This window comes from Aristolochia californica, unplaced genomic scaffold (assembly GCF_029961685.1).
Source record: "Aristolochia californica isolate CCGP_79_NKW_82.1479 unplaced genomic scaffold, dmAriCali1.0.hap1 SCAF_292, whole genome shotgun sequence".
NCBI classification, from domain to species: Eukaryota; Viridiplantae; Streptophyta; class Magnoliopsida; order Piperales; family Aristolochiaceae; genus Aristolochia; species Aristolochia californica.
The window spans coordinates 1-16844 of NW_027181984.1; the positions used below are offsets into that span (position 1 = coordinate 1).

At 39.5% G+C, this 16844-nt stretch overlaps 2 protein-coding genes across 4 annotated transcripts; both read left to right on the forward strand.

Moving 5' to 3' along the window:
- The first annotated feature begins 747 nt into the window (after positions 1-747).
- On the forward strand, positions 748-2043 carry LOC137958309 (aspartic proteinase CDR1-like). Its single transcript, XM_068805271.1, has one exon. It carries the CDS (start codon positions 748-750, stop codon positions 2041-2043), a length of 1296 nt encoding a protein of 431 aa, XP_068661372.1.
- Positions 2044-11350: 9307 nt separating this feature from the next.
- Positions 11351-16171, forward strand: LOC137958310 (pectin acetylesterase 8-like). 3 transcript variants are annotated; one of them, XM_068805273.1, is made up of 15 exons: positions 11351-11405; positions 11500-11617; positions 11724-11831; positions 12403-12524; positions 12633-12715; positions 12819-12948; positions 13032-13111; positions 13344-13430; positions 13651-13775; positions 13936-13996; positions 14200-14256; positions 14346-14423; positions 14510-14615; positions 14709-14854; positions 15835-16171. In XM_068805273.1, the coding sequence occupies exons 3-15, from the start codon at positions 11815-11817 to the stop codon at positions 16048-16050; spliced, it is 1308 nt and encodes a 435-aa protein (XP_068661374.1). In that variant the 5' UTR covers positions 11351-11405; positions 11500-11617; positions 11724-11814; the 3' UTR covers positions 16051-16171. The 3 variants fall into 3 exon arrangements, with proteins under 3 accessions (XP_068661374.1, XP_068661373.1, XP_068661375.1); XM_068805272.1 differs by having other exon boundaries at positions 11743-11831; XM_068805274.1 differs by lacking the exon at positions 15835-16171 and adding an exon at positions 15197-15654 and having other exon boundaries at positions 11359-11405; positions 11743-11831.
- Positions 16172-16844: the final 673 nt, after the last annotated feature.

Consider the following 16844-nt stretch of genomic DNA (forward strand, 5'->3'; position numbering starts at 1 on the left):
ATACCAAAAACTTGAATTGCTCACGTCACTGGATCAAATGAGAATTTTGATCCAGTACATTAGTGAGTCTAGGTCTCCACGATCGCTTGGGTCTTAAATAGTGGAGTTCGGTTCTATTCAATTCTAATAAGGTGATTGATTGGCTAAGACGAAGATTGGGCATTGAAAGGAAGAGAGGGTGGCTGAGAAGGAGTCGAGAGTGAGGAGCGTCGGGAGGAAGGCATCAAGCAAGAGTTCTGGAGTCAGGGCGAGAGGAGCATCGAGAGAACGAGTAAAAGTGAATTATGTAGGAAATTCACTTTCACTTTCACTCTCTCGGCGCACATTAATGATATTAGGTAAGTAAAGTACAAGTGAATTCGAATTCACTTCACTTTCCCTCAACGTGTACTAACAAGCCTTTTATGTGCATGCATGGATATGGGATTTGTTCGATTCCTTGGTCCATCACATTCCTGGACATAGCCAATCACCTGGTTCAAGTGTAAACTAAGAGAGTTCAACCAAATCAAAAGCAATTAAAATGGAGATCACGGTTCACAAACGAAGAAGGTGGGTACTATTAGAAAAGATTTAATTGCCAATGCGAGACTTCACCAAATTTATGGTGTAACTAAATCTGGTAATCTCACGTTAATGACAGGTAAATCTTTGCTGGCTTGATACAATTTAAGATTCTCGTCTCTCCGTTTACAAGTATCATCGAGCTTTCGATCCGTTCCTTCTTCCCTTCTTCTCTCTGCAAAAATGGTGGTTTCTGCAAGTCTCGCTTCTTTCTCTTTGGCCATCTTCTTTTGTCTCTCTGTAGTTACAGCAGGAAGCAACCGTGGCTTCAGCGTCGATCTCATTCATCGAGATTCTCCTGTTTCTCCGTTCTATGACCCTTCTTTGACCTTGAGAGATAGCGTAGCAAGAGATATCCTTCTCTCAAAGGCCCGCGTTGATTACTTCCTTTCATCCTCCAACCAGTCTCTCAGAAGCACTGCGCGGCGGCGGCAGTGGCGGTCAGAACTGACCTCCATTGGCGGGAATTATCTTATGTCGTTTTATATCGGCACGCCGCCGGTGAATATTCTCGGGGTTTTCGACACCGGGAGCGATCTTACATGGACGCAGTGCAAGCCCTGCTTGAGCTGTTACACCCAGAATGATAAAGTATTCGATCCGACCGCTTCTGCTAGTTATAGAAGCCTCGCCTGCAACTCACCTGCTTGCAGGCAAGTTTCCACCTGCAGCGGCTCCGCCCTCTGCGAGTACACTTACACATACGCGTACTCGTACACACGGGGTACGTTCGCGACGGAGACGGTGACCTTCGAGTCCGGCGGCGGACGCAGCGTTGCTTTTCAGAACATCGCGTTTGGTTGCGGGAACAACAACTCTGCCTCGTTCGATCCGAGAATGGACGGAATCGTCGGTTTCGGCGGCGGTCCTCTCTCGCTCGTACGTCAACTAGGTTCCGGCAAGTTCTCATACTGCTTGGTCCCTATTCAAGACAAAACTTCCGTGGGTACACTGACCATCGGCAGCAGTGGCAGTGAGGGCGGCAGCACCGTGTCCACTCCTCTCTTCAACGAACCCCATGACGTCACCTTCTACACCCTCAACCTGAACAGGATTTCCGTCGGGAACACGTCGTTCGAGCTCCCATCAGACGACCGTGATATCATTGTGGACAGTGGAACGCCGGTAATCTTACTCAACACCACCGTGCACGACCAACTGGTGGCGGCCGTCGCCGCCGTTGCAAATCTTCCTACAGTCGAGAGTCCGGACCAATCATTCAAACTGTGCTACGAGGCCAAATACGCTTCCCGTCTCCCTGCCGTTACTTTTGGGTTTACGGGGGCGGATTTGAGACTGGGCGGGGAGAATCTGCTCATCCATGTGCACGACGACATAGTGTGCCTCGGTGTCGTGGTTGATAAAGGTATCTCCATATTCGGAGCAGTTGCGCAGCAGAATTTGCAGGTTGGGTTCGATCTCGTGGAGAAGAAGGTCTCCTTCGCTGGTGCTGATTGCAGCAAGCCAAGCTCTGTCTGATTAGAATTTTCAATCGGAAATGTTTAAAATTTAGGGAATTTTACCAAAATAACAGTTCGAAAAAACTTATTTACGAAAACAACTACTTATCAACTTATTTGCGAAAGTACCAAACTTTGACCAGTCCACTGTATATGTGGAGTGTCAAATGCGAGACGTAAGCTTTGACTGCTTATGCGTCGCCATGTCATTAATGCGATACCGTAAATTAACACATCGTCTGCCACGCCATTATAGTTGACACGTATTCTGCCATGCAAGTTGCCATGTCATTACATGATAAAATTTTGAATAAATTTTAAAAAATCAAATATATTTTTTATTACCTTAAATCTAAAATAATAAATTATCAAAAAAATATAATAAAAAATTAAAAAATTAACTCTTAATTATTTAACACCTTTTAATATCAATTAAAATATTTATTAATTAAAAAATTATAGTTACACTTTTTATTTCTTCATATTTTAAAAAATAAAATAAAATAATTAAATTTATCATATTTAAAATATTTATAAATTTAAAAAATACAAAAAATTATTTTAGAGTTTAAAAATACAATTTATTTGTATACTTTTTATCACTTTATTTAAAAAATAATAATATTTACAAAATTTAAATATTTATAAATAGAAAAAATCTAACTCTTACCAGTTTATTATGGATTTCAAATATTTATAAATTTAAAAAATGTTACTCTTAAGTCTTATCCATATATTATAGATTTAAAATAATTTAAAATAAAAAAATATATACAAAAAAGTTATTTTAGAGTTTAAAAATACAATTTATTTGTATATTTTTATCACCTTATTTACAAAATAATAATATATAGAAATTTAAAATATTTATAAATAGAAATAATCTAAATCTTACCCATTTACTATGGATTTAAAATATTTATAAATAGAAATTTTTTTACTTTTAAGTCTTACCCATATATTATCCATTTAAAATATTTATAAATTAAAAAATATACAAAAAAATTGTTTTATTGTTTAAAAATATAATTTATTTGTATATTTTTATCACCTTATTTAAAAAACAATAAATTATTAAAAATATATTATTTAATTAAAAATCTTACAAAACTTTACAATAATTTTAATTTGGCAGAAATTTCATTAACATAAAATCATAAATTAAACAGTAAATCACAAAAAAATCAATATAGTAATTAAACACCTAAATTCAAATCAATATTATATTTAAACACATTAATTAGATTTAATTAACAAAAACCTTAAAATATCACCCTCCTAAATCGGCTTCTGAAATTCAAATTTGGGTTTGGAGGGTGAGTAGGGCTTCGGTTTTGAGAGAAGGGGCGGCGAGAGAGTGAAATGATAGAGTATTAAGAGAGGGGGCGACGAGAGGATGAATAGAGGGGAACGGAGAAGAAGAACGAGAGATGAGGCTGAGACGAAGAGAGCGGTTGAGAGGGGGGCGTCGAGGGCGAGGCCGAGCGGTTGAGAGGGGGGCGTCGAGGGCGAGGCCGAGCGGCAGCAACAGGGTAGCGATCGTGGCCGAGCGGCACCAGTAGGAGCGAGGGCGAGAGGAGAGGAGAGAAGATAGATCGAGGAAGAAACATTAGAACAAAAATAATATAAAGGAGGGCTTACGTGGAGTGATCTGGCGTAGTGAGAGCTGACGGGGCAAAGAGGGAAATTGATAATGACGTGTCAAATGACATGTCAGATGAAGTGTAAAAATAATTACGTGGTAGCCCATGTGTTCAACTATCATACCGCACTAACGAGGTGTCGTGTTGTTTTCGTAAATAAGTTTTTTAAAACTGGTATTTAGGTAAAAAAACCGTACAAAAATATCAAATTGTGTCACACGTATGGTTGCTGTTTCCGAAACCACCCAAACTGACGATGCTTTTTGGCTTCTTTTATCTGAAGTAACGGCAGGAGGAAACCGTCTCTTCAGCGTCTCTCTCATCCATCGAGATTCTCCTTTCTCACCGCTCTACGGCCAGTGCTGATACCTCCTCTCACCTTCCAACCCGTCGTTCAGAAGCTCCGTCGTCACCGGGAGAACAAACATAACCTCCTTCGGCGAAATGGTCGGGATTTTGGACACAGGTAATGATAATGTATAGAACCACTGCAAGCCCTGCTGTGTCTCTGCTGTTAACTCTATAAATACTGTATCGTACTCAAGTGGTTCGTTGGCGACGGAGACGGTGAGCTTCGAGTTCGCCGGCGGATGCCGCTTTACTTTCCGAACGTCACCTTTGGCTGCGGGAAGAACAACCCAAGGATGGACGGCAAATCGGCCTTGGCAGCGGTCCTCTCTTGTTCGTACGTCAACCGTGTTCCTCCATCAGTGGCAAGTTCTCATGGTGCTTGGTCCCCGGTCCAAATCTAACCTCCGGCAACGGCGTCGTGTCCACTCCTTTCCTCACCTCAACGAACCTAACGACGTAACCTCCTGGGGAACACGTCGTTCGAGCTCCGGGATTGGACCGTGACATCTTTGTCGACACCTCAACGCCGGTGCTATTTCTCAACTCCATCGTGCACGGCCAACTGTTGGCGGCCTTCGCCTCCGTAGCCTCGCACTTGAAGGATCCCTCAAAAGTTTCCGTTCCCTACTCCGTCCTGATTTAACACTAATTGGATCCACAAGCGTGGGCTTTATAAAGACTAGGAGAAAAACAAGGCTATATGAAAAGATGTGGGATCTGTATATTAAATGGAGTTCATGAGAAAATGGACTATATGAGAAAATGGAAACTTTCCCTTAGCCGTTTACATCAAAGTTAAAAAATATTGTTGTAATTTACGTCCATGAGAGCTGTAAATTTCAGGGCAAAGAGTTCAGCAGAAAGTGTTCCACAAACTTCCATCACAGCGCCGACAAAACCTGAAACGGAATGAATGTCACTTCAGAAGGGGAGGGGAGTCTCTCAGTTATGATGTTTTTCTCTCTTCCGCGTCCTCTCTCCACCGCCTCAAGTTTCATTGTTCGTTCCAGAAGCTATGGTGATGGAAGCTTTTATTGGGTTTCATTTATTCTGAGTCACATTTCCACGAAAGGAAGGAAAAACGGCTCGAATCAAACAGTTTGTTTGAGAGAAATGAAATAAACAAACAGTGCTAATCGTTGGCAGCGGCAGTGAGTTTTTCTCTATCTGGAAGCAGGACCGTGGAGCTTTCAAGCATCAGCAGTTCCTTACAATGGGGGATCTGTTCGGCCTTCTCTTGACAAGGTAGGCAGGAAAAACAGAAGTACCCAAGTAGTTCTTTTCATATCCATACGAGTCAGCTCCAACATGATAATTGAATCTCTGAAAAACCTTGGGTCTCGTGTTAGATGCTGCTGATTATCATCAGCATGAAGTCTTGGTCTCAATCATATTCTTCCAGGTAATTTAATTACTTAATCAAATATCATAAATTCGACTGGGTTTACAAGATAATCGATTTCTACAACAAGCAGCCGAGAGGGAAGTTTTCACTTTTCAGCAGCCGAAACAAGTTTTAGACTCTGATTCACACAGACGCACTGGTGGCCATCGCCGGCATGACCGGAATGGAGAAATAGGACTCGATGGCGACCGACCCACTTTGCGAGCCAGCAGAACTAGTGTAAAGAGCCGGCGCCTTGCTCTTCTTGCTCCTAAACCGGCCTAAGAGTCGTAAGAGAAAAGCCGCGGACCTTCTTCCACGCCAAATTGACGATGCCTTCTTCTTCCGCTTGAAAGGATCAGTCCCGCCAGCCCAGTACTCTTTGGTTACAACGTTTGGGCGAGGGAAGGCCGCGGAAGCGATCCCTTCCGGGAAGTCGGCGGAGGAGATTGGTCGCAAAGCAGCGGAGCGCAGGCCGTGGGAGGAGGCCATGTCTGCTCAAACGGGGAGGGTGTAATGCAGTGTGGTGCAGCTCTGCGCGATAATTTATAGAGGCGGAGCGGAGAAGAGAAGAAGCGGACTCATTGGGCGGATTAGTATCTTCTGGAAAAGGCATATCACGTCAACCAGTAATAATTTTCTGACGTTTTTACCCTTTTAACGGTCTTGATTGACACTAAGGCTTATGAATTGCAAAGACATTTACGTAATTCAATTACGAGTTCTTTCCAATGCAACAAAGATGGAAGAAGGGAATCCATTACCATTCCCTCAATTGCAATAAGTTCTTGTCTTGGCAGAATCAATGCTCTTTTGTAGGATTGTCCTTCTTCACCCAATTGCATATCCTTTCAGACTCCAGAAACTCCTGAAAGTGAAAGCACCTGCTGCCCATCTTTTCATGACAGACTCACGTCAGGTTCTTGGTGGTTCATTTTGTTCCTCTCTCTTCCAGATTTTCTCGGTAACAGCTGAAGATGTTTCCATTTGTCTCTGGAAGCGGATGATTGACCATGACCAATTGTCTCTGTAAAATGTGTTTTTTTTTTTTATCCCTTGTAAGAAGCACTTTACTGCTTCCATGAATGTGTCGGATTCGGAAGGAAAGATCAGTAGAATCAAGCCTTATCATTGGAGAAGGGATCAAAGGCTTTATAGCCAGAAGAGAACTTCAACCTATTAATCAAAAGCCATATTGAATTTGCATTGCAACTTTTCGTTGAAATAACTGAGACTGAATTCTCTTCTGTTTACATTATCTTCCGTAAAAAGCATAGGATTTTGCTCGCTTTTTTTTTCTGGCGTTGATGGATGGGTTTTGCATGGAAGATGAAGCTGACGGGTCCATTTCGCCGCCATGTGAATGAATGCTACAACCAATGGCAATTCGAGTTTCGTCTAATCTTGGAGATTGTACGAGCTTGGGGGATCGGCAACGGCGCCGGCTAAACTCTTCCTCTATAATAACGCCGATCTCTTTAATGGCTCTTGAGACCGATGACAGGATAACTGCACATCTAAAGAGATAACTGCAAATCCCAATTCTATATTATTGCTTTCTGCATTCACTGAAGCCTCAAACTCGTACAATCTCCAAGATTAGACGTCGTTGTAAAGGAAACAGAGCTTGGGTCTTTGATACGTATAAGCTGCTGTATTTTCTTTTCATGAAGGCGAGGGAGCAGTAGAATTCTGTCATGTCATTACATGATAAAATTTTGAATAAATTTAAAAAAAATCAAATACACTTTTATTACCTTAAATCTAAAATAATAAATTACTAAATTTTTTAATAAATAATTAAAAAAATAACTCTTACTTATTTAACACCATTTAATATCAATTAAAATATTTATTAATTAAAAAAAAATTATCTTTACACTTTTTATTTCTTCAAATTTTAAAAAATAAAATAAAATAAGTAAATTAATTAGATTTAAAATATTTATAAATTTAAAAAATACAAAAAAGTTATTTTAGAGTTTAAAAATACAATTTATTTGTATACTTTTTATCACCTTATTTACAAAATAATAATATTTAAATATTTTAAATATTTATAAAGAGAAAAAATCTAACTCTTACCCATTTATTATGGATTTAAAATATTTATAAATTTAAAAAATCTTACTCTTAAGTCTTACCCATATATTATCGATTTAAAATATTTAAAATTTTAAAAAAATATACAAAAAATTTATTTTAGAGTTTAAAAATACAATTTTGTATACTTTTATCACCTTATTTACAAAATAATAATATTTAGAAATAGAAATTTTTTTTACTTTTAAGTCTTACCCATATATTATCCATTTAAAATATTTATAAATAGAAAAAATTTTACTCTTAAGTCTTACCCATATATTATCCATTTAAAATATTTATAAATTAAAAAATATACAAAAAATTTGTTTTAGTGTTTTAAAATATAATTTATTTGTATACTTTTTATCACCTTATTTAAAAAATAATAAATTATTAAAAAATATATTATTTAATTAAAAATGTTACAAAACTTTACAATAATTTTAATTTTGCAGAAATTTCATTAACATAATATTAGAAATTAAACAGTAAATAAAAAAAATCAATACAGTAATTAAACACCTAAATTCAAATCAACAATATAATGAAATACAATAATTAGATTCAATTAACAAAAACCCTAAAAAATCACCCTCCTAAATCGGCTTCTGAAATTCAAATTCGGGTTTGGAGGGTGAGTTGGGTTTCAGTTTTGAGAGAAGGGGCGGGAATGAAGAAGAAGAACGAGAGATGAGGCTGAGACAAAAAGAGAGCGGTTGAGAGCGGGGCATCGAGTGCGAGGCCGAGCAGCGGCAGCAGGAGCGAGGGCGAGAGGAGAGGAGAGGAGAAAGATTGAGGAATACATATTAGAACGAAAAAAATATAATAAAGGGCTTACGTGGAGTGAGCTGACGTGGAGAGAGATGACGAGGCTATGAGGGAAATTGATAATGACATGTCAAATGACATGTGTGTAAAAATAATGACAGCCCATGTGTTTAACTACCATACTGCACTGATGTGGTGTCGACACGTAAGCGGTCAAAGCTTACGTGTTGCCTTTGACTGTCCACATGTACAGTGAACCGGTCAAAGTTCGGTAGTTTTGCAAATAAGTTGAAATCGTTTTTATTTTCATAAATAAGTTTTTTTCAAATTGGTATTTTGGTAAAATTCCCAAAAAAATATAGAGTTGTTGCTACTAATACATATTTTCCTTCTATGATGCTAAGCAGCTGGCAACAAAAAAACAGGAACTCCGAAATAACTATAGTAAGATGGTTGTGAGTTGATGGAAAAAATAGTGGAGATGGCATCAGTGGAGCGGATTCTGATGGCCATAAGAGAGATCTTGAGGTGAGAGGGCAGAAGGGAAGATGCATGGGAAGAAGGGTGGAAAAGGGAGAGCGTGGTTTGAGAGTTATTTAAGATGAGTTTTAATTCCCTACCACCCTGGAAGATAATTCAGAAGGAATTCAGTGTGCATATAGGAAGGTAAAGTTATGTTGTGAACAGGGTTTTACTCGTATCAAGAGTCCAGTTACTTTTGGGATCAGGGATCCGCCGACAGGGCTCCCTTGTCCTCGTCACAGAGATAAGAGTAAGTTGGAATTTGTAACATGGTCCATTGCATTTCAACAATTTGTGTAGTATGTGAACCTGCGATGAAAGATGCAGGAAATGGAGATGTAAGATCCATGAAAGCAACTGTAACATCATCAAACACAAATTGGTTCAGGTTAGGGAAGAAGATGACTGTTTCCAGGCATCCGAATAGTTATATGTTAGTTACCTGCTACCACCATGGATGGGAAGTGGAACCAAACACGACGATGGGTCGGCTGCATCTGCTAACTGCAGAGGAGAATGGTCTCCGTCAGTGCAACCAAAAAGGGAATGCCCTGATCAGCAGCGCTTTTCAGGTAGAACTTGATTGATTAGTTTTTCGAATGGGAAGCCAGCCCCATGCGCAATCTGCTATGACAAGGTACTCCTGTGCTTGCCCACCATGTCCAGAAACAGGAGGACTTCACTATCTTGCTCTAATGTCAAGTCTTTTCGCCTCGTCTGGGATCTTGTCCAGATACAATCCCATTTCCCAGAATCTCCATTAAAAGTAAGCCTCTTCTTCTTATCTATTGCAAAATCTGGTCTTCTTGGCAGAGAGGTTGTTGTTGCCCTGAGCTACTTGTCCTTGTTACCCTGCTGTCCAAAAAAGTAAGATTGGGTTAAGAGTTAAGGGCTCTTCCAATGGTTAGTGGCTTCCAGTAACTGCAGGATAAGTAACTATGACATTCCTGTGGTATTTAAGATTTTAAATAGAGAAAAGCAACACAGTTTTATGCTCCAAGCAAGATTATTATTTATAATGAGAATGAGTTTCTGGGTTATTTGGAGCAAGATCACAAACTGTTTGTTATTGATAGATAAACGATGTAACACTGGTTAGAACTGGAACTGGACCCTCGTTTTCTGGTTCTCAAGAAAACGGTTTTTATCTTAAAATATAAATAATTTATTGACAGTGATATCATACAATCAAGCAATGAAGATACAACGTTGCTCGTGGTTGCATGCGGTGCCTCCATGAATGAGATTTAAGAGAAATAAGTAAGTTCTGGGCCTTTCTGGCCGACTAAAGGTTATAGTCTGGTAGATGGGACGGATTATCTGTGGAGCCGGATAAGATTGCTGAGACGCCCGCGACGTACGACCGGATGGGAAAACGAGATTTCTGTAGACTTGAAAATGCGTTTTACAGATCACTGGTTGGTAGATACGGAATCTTCTTTCTCTTTCAAAGCTCCATTAATGGTGGACCCTGCGTGCAGGCGAGCCTCCATCACTGACAGTAACTCAAAACCCATGCGCGTTCACATTCTTAAGAAGAAGATGACAACGGATGTTTCATTTTCAGACCTATAGACCTCTCCGCCGCCCCACTTGGGTCTCAGACGGTCAAGAAAGACGCTGGATCCGGCGGTAAGGAACAACAACCGAGGGGGAAGGGTCTCTCGGTCTCCTCCATGATTGGAGCTTTTGTTTGGGTTTCACACGAAGAGATCTGTCGTTCATTTGAATCTGATTAGAATATTTTATTGAATCAAACAGTTGGAATTACTATAGATTTTTAATTCATGGAGTCTGCATGGCCGCGCTTTAATATTGCCAATCTTTTGGTGAAGAGATATCTGTGCATGCGTTCACAAATTTCCGAAACGGGAACCACATCGAGTAGCCAGCCAATCAAAAGTACGTTTTTCTTTCCTCCTTGCGCCGCCGCTAGTTTACTCCGTGGTGTCCACGTGGCCTCGCCGTTATTTCCACTTTTACTTTCACCATCTCGTGTCAGAACTTGCGAAGGAGGTTAACAAAAGCCAATCTAGCTTAACAACCAATGGGCCCACCTCCAGGAAGAAGACGAAGAGCCAGTCGCCGCGCGAGTTAGCTATAAATGTCTGTGGCTCGCGAAGGCGACAACGTTTTCCGAAATTAAAATAATGATTTATTGATTGCGACTTCCCAAAAAGCCGACATGATTCGATCCTCGAATGTCAAGGGCAAAACCGGTACTTTACTGTTAAAATATAGATGGCGTCCTCGGGCCCCACAAGCCTAGGCGTTGCGTGATTGGCACGAGCCCAATGAGGGTGGATTGTGTCATCATTCACTATTGCCTTCTTCCATGCAGCATATAGATTACACAGTTCTTTTTTTGTTTTAAGATTTAAAAAAAAAAATTTCTGGTAAAAAGATAAACAAGAGATCTTTTTATATTTCTGTGATCGCAAATTGGGTTGATTTTTGCTGTAATTCAGGTAATAATGGTGATTACGATTTCGGATTTCATTCCCTGTTTACTTTCTGGGTGTTCTTTTTTTCCTTGTAGAGGAGGAGAGAGAAATGGCTGCTGTGCTGTCCTGGTGGTGCAGCTCAACTCCGCTTTTTTACTTGCTTTTATTGCTCTGAGAAACTCTGGTAACGTTTTTGGATCTTTGTTTTTCAGGAGGAGCTTTATTTCCACTCGGTAACTTTTCTATACGGCGATCCGTTTTTTTCTGTATATGTGTAGTGGGTCACAGGCGCTTTTTTGGTGGAGAAAGCTAGCGCGGTTGATTTTGTCCTCAGATTCCGGCGGGAGAATCCAACCGGAGAGGTGCTTGGGGAGGACACCCTTCTTTTATATTCAGGTGCGTTGCAGAATGCAGAGATAGTCAGTCCCACTTTCGTGTTTTATACGATTTGTTATATGATCGTTTTGTTCTGTTTCGCTCGTTCTGATATAGCAGATTACAGTGTGTTTTTTTCTTCCCAGGTTTCTGATATTTTGGATTGATATAAGAAGAGTGATTCTGTTTTCGAGTCCGGCGGGTGTTTTAGGAAGAATATGAATGATTTGAGGAGGTGGGTGTTTGATATTCAAATAAGTTCTCATTGGATTTCTCTTTTACTATATCTTGTTTTCTGAGTTCTATTGTTGAAGCCTTCAACGGGACTTTAAGAGATGAGTTTAGTGGTGTTTTAAGGGGAACACCACGAGAGTTGAGTTTCGCAAACAATGGGAGTGTTCATCGGCGAGATGGAATTTCTGTAAGGTATTGTATACTTGGAAAGAAAATTTGTGGAGGCATATGGAGGCCTGGTGTCTGCCATATAAATGATCCTTTTGTGCTAGTTGTTTGTCGATTTATCTAAACCGTTCCCTATTCAGTCGTCGCTCGTGGAAATTTTGTTAGAATTTCTTCCTAGAAACTGGAGTGTTTTTTTCTTTCTGTATCTGATCTGTTTACAAGGATTGCGGTACGGTTCATGAATGAAGTAAAGAAAAAAAACTAATCGAGAGAGAGGGTGAGGGAGAGAGTGAGATTGTTTTCGTTTTGAAGGGAATATACTTGAATGTTGTCGAAATGAACTGTATAAGATAAAGAGCTGCGATTCATTCCAAAACTTGTTGATTCTCTGCTTGAATTTGCAGAATGATTGATAGCAGAATGCGAGTATGGTCATGTCTTGTAGTCTTTACTCTGCTGCTACTGAAAGGAAATGCGTTCTTGGTGGATATAACCTACGTTCAATCTGCTGTAGCGAAGGGAGCAGGTGCAATTTATTGATGAATTTGTTGTCGTTTCGGTTTCTGAATATCTTTCTTTCCCGTAGTTGCATTGATTTATTTTTTGTCCAATTGAACTCAATCGATTCATCCAGTTTGTCTGGATGGGAGTCCTCCTGCTTATCATTTCGATCATGGTTTTGGTACGGGAATAAACAACTGGTTGATTCAGATCGAGGTGAGGTTTTTCTCTCTCTTCTAGGTTTTCCACTGGGGAGTCTCTGCTACGTTTATCTGTCCCTGGACACAGTTTATTCCTGAGCACAACTTTGTCTGATCAGGGGGGAGGTTGGTGCAATAATGTCACAACTTGTCTTGAGCGCAGTAAGGGACGATTAGGTTCCTCGAAACAAATGGTCAAGCAACTTGCTTTTTCTGCAATTTTAAGCAACAAGGCAAAATTTAATCCAGGTAGATCTGACCCTTTGATTTTCATTTGATTTTGCTGCCATCGGGGAGAACTTTTCTAACAGAACGTCATTCTGCTTGCCAAGATTTCTACAACTGGAACAGAGTCAAGGTTCGCTACTGTGATGGAGCATCATTTACAGGAGACATTGAGAAAGTAGACCCAGTGAGTTTTTCCTACCAGTAAATGAAGTTTCAACATTTTATAGGGGTGGACTCTTAGTCTCGTCCATGTCAAAATCCAAGATGTTTAGGGTATACCTGCCCCCTGAGCATCTCCCCCTCCCCCTGAAAGTCTAAGATGTATCAACGAGACAGACACCCACCCCTGCAACTGGCAGCTAAAAGCAAATCAAGGCTATTAGGGAAGTTCTAACGTCTTATGTTGGCTCAACCAGACGACCAATCTTCACTATAGAGGGGCAAGAGTCTTTGTTGCTATCATGGAGGATTTGTTGGCCAAAGGGATGAAAAATGCAGAAAATGTATGACTGTTACTATCTCTCTCTGTTAATTCCTTTACCAGTTAAATTCTTATGAGTTGTTATGGAACCCAGGCTTAAGAAGCTGAACTGTTACCTGATCAATTTATTCCTTCTTCTTCTGTTTCTTCTACTTCTACAACTACTCTTACCATTCTTTTTATTTTTTGTGTGTAAGTAACACACCTAAATACCATCCCAATTTCTTGTAAAATGGATGCAGGCTCTTCTCTCAGGTTGTTCAGCTGGTGGACTGACTTCCATACTTCACTGTGATAGCTTCCGTGCTCTTCTGCCGATGGGTGTCAAAGTAAAATGCTTGTCGGATGCTGGTTATTTTGTTAACGTGTAAGCGCTTGTTCATTATCCTTTTTGAGATGAACTCATACTCAGCACCTTGATTCATGACTAGCAAGAATGGAGCCAATTCTTGCTTCTTAGTTGAGACTAAAATCTATTTGGGTGTAATTTGTTTTTTACCAAGTCAATACTGATCTTTGCTGTTCAGGTTAGACATAACTGGAACACCACACATTCAACAATTCTATAATGAAGTTGTGACTTTTCATGTATGTCTCCTCCTTGTACCCCATTTTGATTGCGACTGTGTTCTTCAGTCGGTTTAATGATATTCAGTACATCCCTTTGCTAATAATTCTTCAATCATGTATTATAATCAGTTGATGTTTCCGGTGACTCTTAGTCAATTCCACTATTCGATTTGTAGTTGATGAAGCAGGTGTCAGTTCTTAATGCCTTCATATGTGTACAGGGTTCAGCTAAGAACTTGCCTGTATCTTGCACAGCAAGGATGATGATCCCAAGTTTGGTCAGTATTAAACCTATTTTGCCATAACATAATCATCACTATTATTATTGTGCAATAACATGCTAATTTGATCTATAATATGGTGTCAGTGCTTCTTCCCACAAAATGTGGTTCCGCAAATCCACACACCTCTTTTCATTTTAAATGCAGCATATGATTCATGGCAGGTAAGTTCTATTAGGGATTGTTCTGATACTGCAGAAATGAGTTTCTAACCCATTTCACATGAATTAATATTTTCATGCTCTTTCAGATAAAGAATGTTGTGGCACCAGGTGTAGCTGATCCTCATGGTCTTTGGAGTGAATGCAAAAAGGATGTTAAAAACTGTGATACCAGCCAAATTCAAACTATGCAAAGTGAGAATCTTAAGCTGCTTTTAGTGTTCTTGCATAGATGTATTTTGTTTCTGTCTACACTGACCCTAATGAATTGGGTTTGTGCTGTAAAAGGGTTTCGATCGGCTTTCCTGCAAGCATTTGATGCAGTAGGTCGATCTCCAGAAAGAGGATTCTTCATAAATTCATGCTATACTCATTGCCAATCCGAGCAGCAGATGTTCTGGTTGATGGATGACTCCCCTAAACTTGCAAATACAGTAAGTTCAATAAATCTAGTAACTTCTTCATTAGCTCTAACTTATTGTTCCCACATCAGTCTAGAAGAATATTTATTGTTGCTTATGCATGGTTAAATTTCAAAAAGTCTTCAAGAAAACTTTATTTTTGCAGATGGATTTCATCATTCATTTTTCAAACTGGTGAATTATTCCATTTCAAAATTTCAACATACATTCAAGACATGCTTTTTAGTGCAAGTTTTTTTTTTTCCTTGATAGTTTTTTTTTCAATTTTCAGTTCCCTTCGTTCTAATGTTCTCAAATTAGTGAGTACTATGTGTCGTTTTACTCAAAAATTCTCTAAGATTTCTGTTTTTGCAGTCAATTTGGAATGCAGTTGGAGACTGGTATTTTGACAGAAGTCCTTTCCAGAAGATTGATTGTCCTTTTCCTTGTGATTCCACTTGCATCAACCATGTTTACGAGTAATAGCTCTTCCAAATCATTCATATACATGCACCATTGTTCCAGCAATAAGCAAAGTCCTCTCAGCAACTATGAATTCCATGATGAAATAAGCACAAAATAAATGAGAAATTGGATAGCAGAGTGTCAATTTAACATCAAATATGTCAGAGCAACAAAAAAGCAAGAAGAACAATGCTCTGTTTCTTAGCATTTTTTATGTACTCGTCCATTAGTTTATATAATACAAGCCATTCATTAGCGCAATGCTGCGTTGGTAGTCGGTGATGGTTATGAACCTCAAGAGGGCAAATGCTTCAGTCTCTGATTCATTTCATTTCTTGCACTGTAATCCACATTTTGCATTTCTCTTTTTCCTTTACTTTTCACTTGACAAGCAATGGTGAAAACCAATTCCATTTGGACACAATTACAGAAATCATGTACAGTGCAAGAATGATGCTTCTAGTGAAAATCATCTGATCTATATGTCATACAACAAATGGTGTTTTTATGGTGGGCAGAGATTAAAATAGTATAAATGTATGTTACAGACAGTTGCAAAAGCCATTGGTGACTGGTTTTTAGAGCGCAGGCCATTCCAGAAGATTGCTTGCCCTTACCCTTGCAGCTGGTCGACCTGTCTCCCGGTAACCGATCTCCCGGTAACTGAACCACAACAACAATCCACAGCATTCAGGATTCTACAGGACAAATGTTCTTCAATTTGCATCATACTCCTGCTGCTAAAACTGACTTCACCAAGGTAAAATACACATTCCATTGTGCATATCTGAATACATAAACTAGCCATTGACTTGGTGAGTTTTGTCATGAAAAGTAAATAGACACACAGGAAAAAAAAAAATACAGGGTGATTGATGTAATGATATGGGCATTGAGTAAAATATCTACTAGTTGAAGGCACTCGAGTTTTTCTTGACGGAAGTCTAAAGTAACCACCCTCTTTCCCATGATTTTCTGTAAACTTTTTCATTACATGGGTCCTGACTTCTTTCACCTAATCATATCTAGTCGCTTCAGAATAGAGAAAATGAGTCAGCTCTTTCCTGATTACACATTTGAAAGTAGAAAAAGAGAAAAACAGGGAATATCCGCGTATGATGATGAATTACATTCATTGCAGCCAAGGGGAGTTTCCTCATCGTCTTACTTGGAAGTTGGAACAGATTGTTCATCGGTTGACGATGGGTAAACTCTGTTTAAGGTCCAAGTTCCGGTGCTCTTTCCTCTTTCTGCTTGGAGGAGAAACAACACCCCTGCCTCGCCGGTGCAAGTCACCGGAGAGAGAAAAGGAGGGGATCAGTTGATTCAGCTCCTCGCGTTTCACAAGCAGGGTTTTCTATGTTTTAGTAGTTATGTTAAATTTTGTTAATTGATCATTACATCCTTAAATTGTGTCATCATTTTTGAGGGATCGGTCCATTTTTCGAACTTGGAACGAGTCCAAGTTGATTGGTTAGAGCTGAACAAGTAGTGGACACCACACCCCTGTAGCATACCAGTGTGATCGGGATTAAATCTGCTACAAATACGGCGTTGA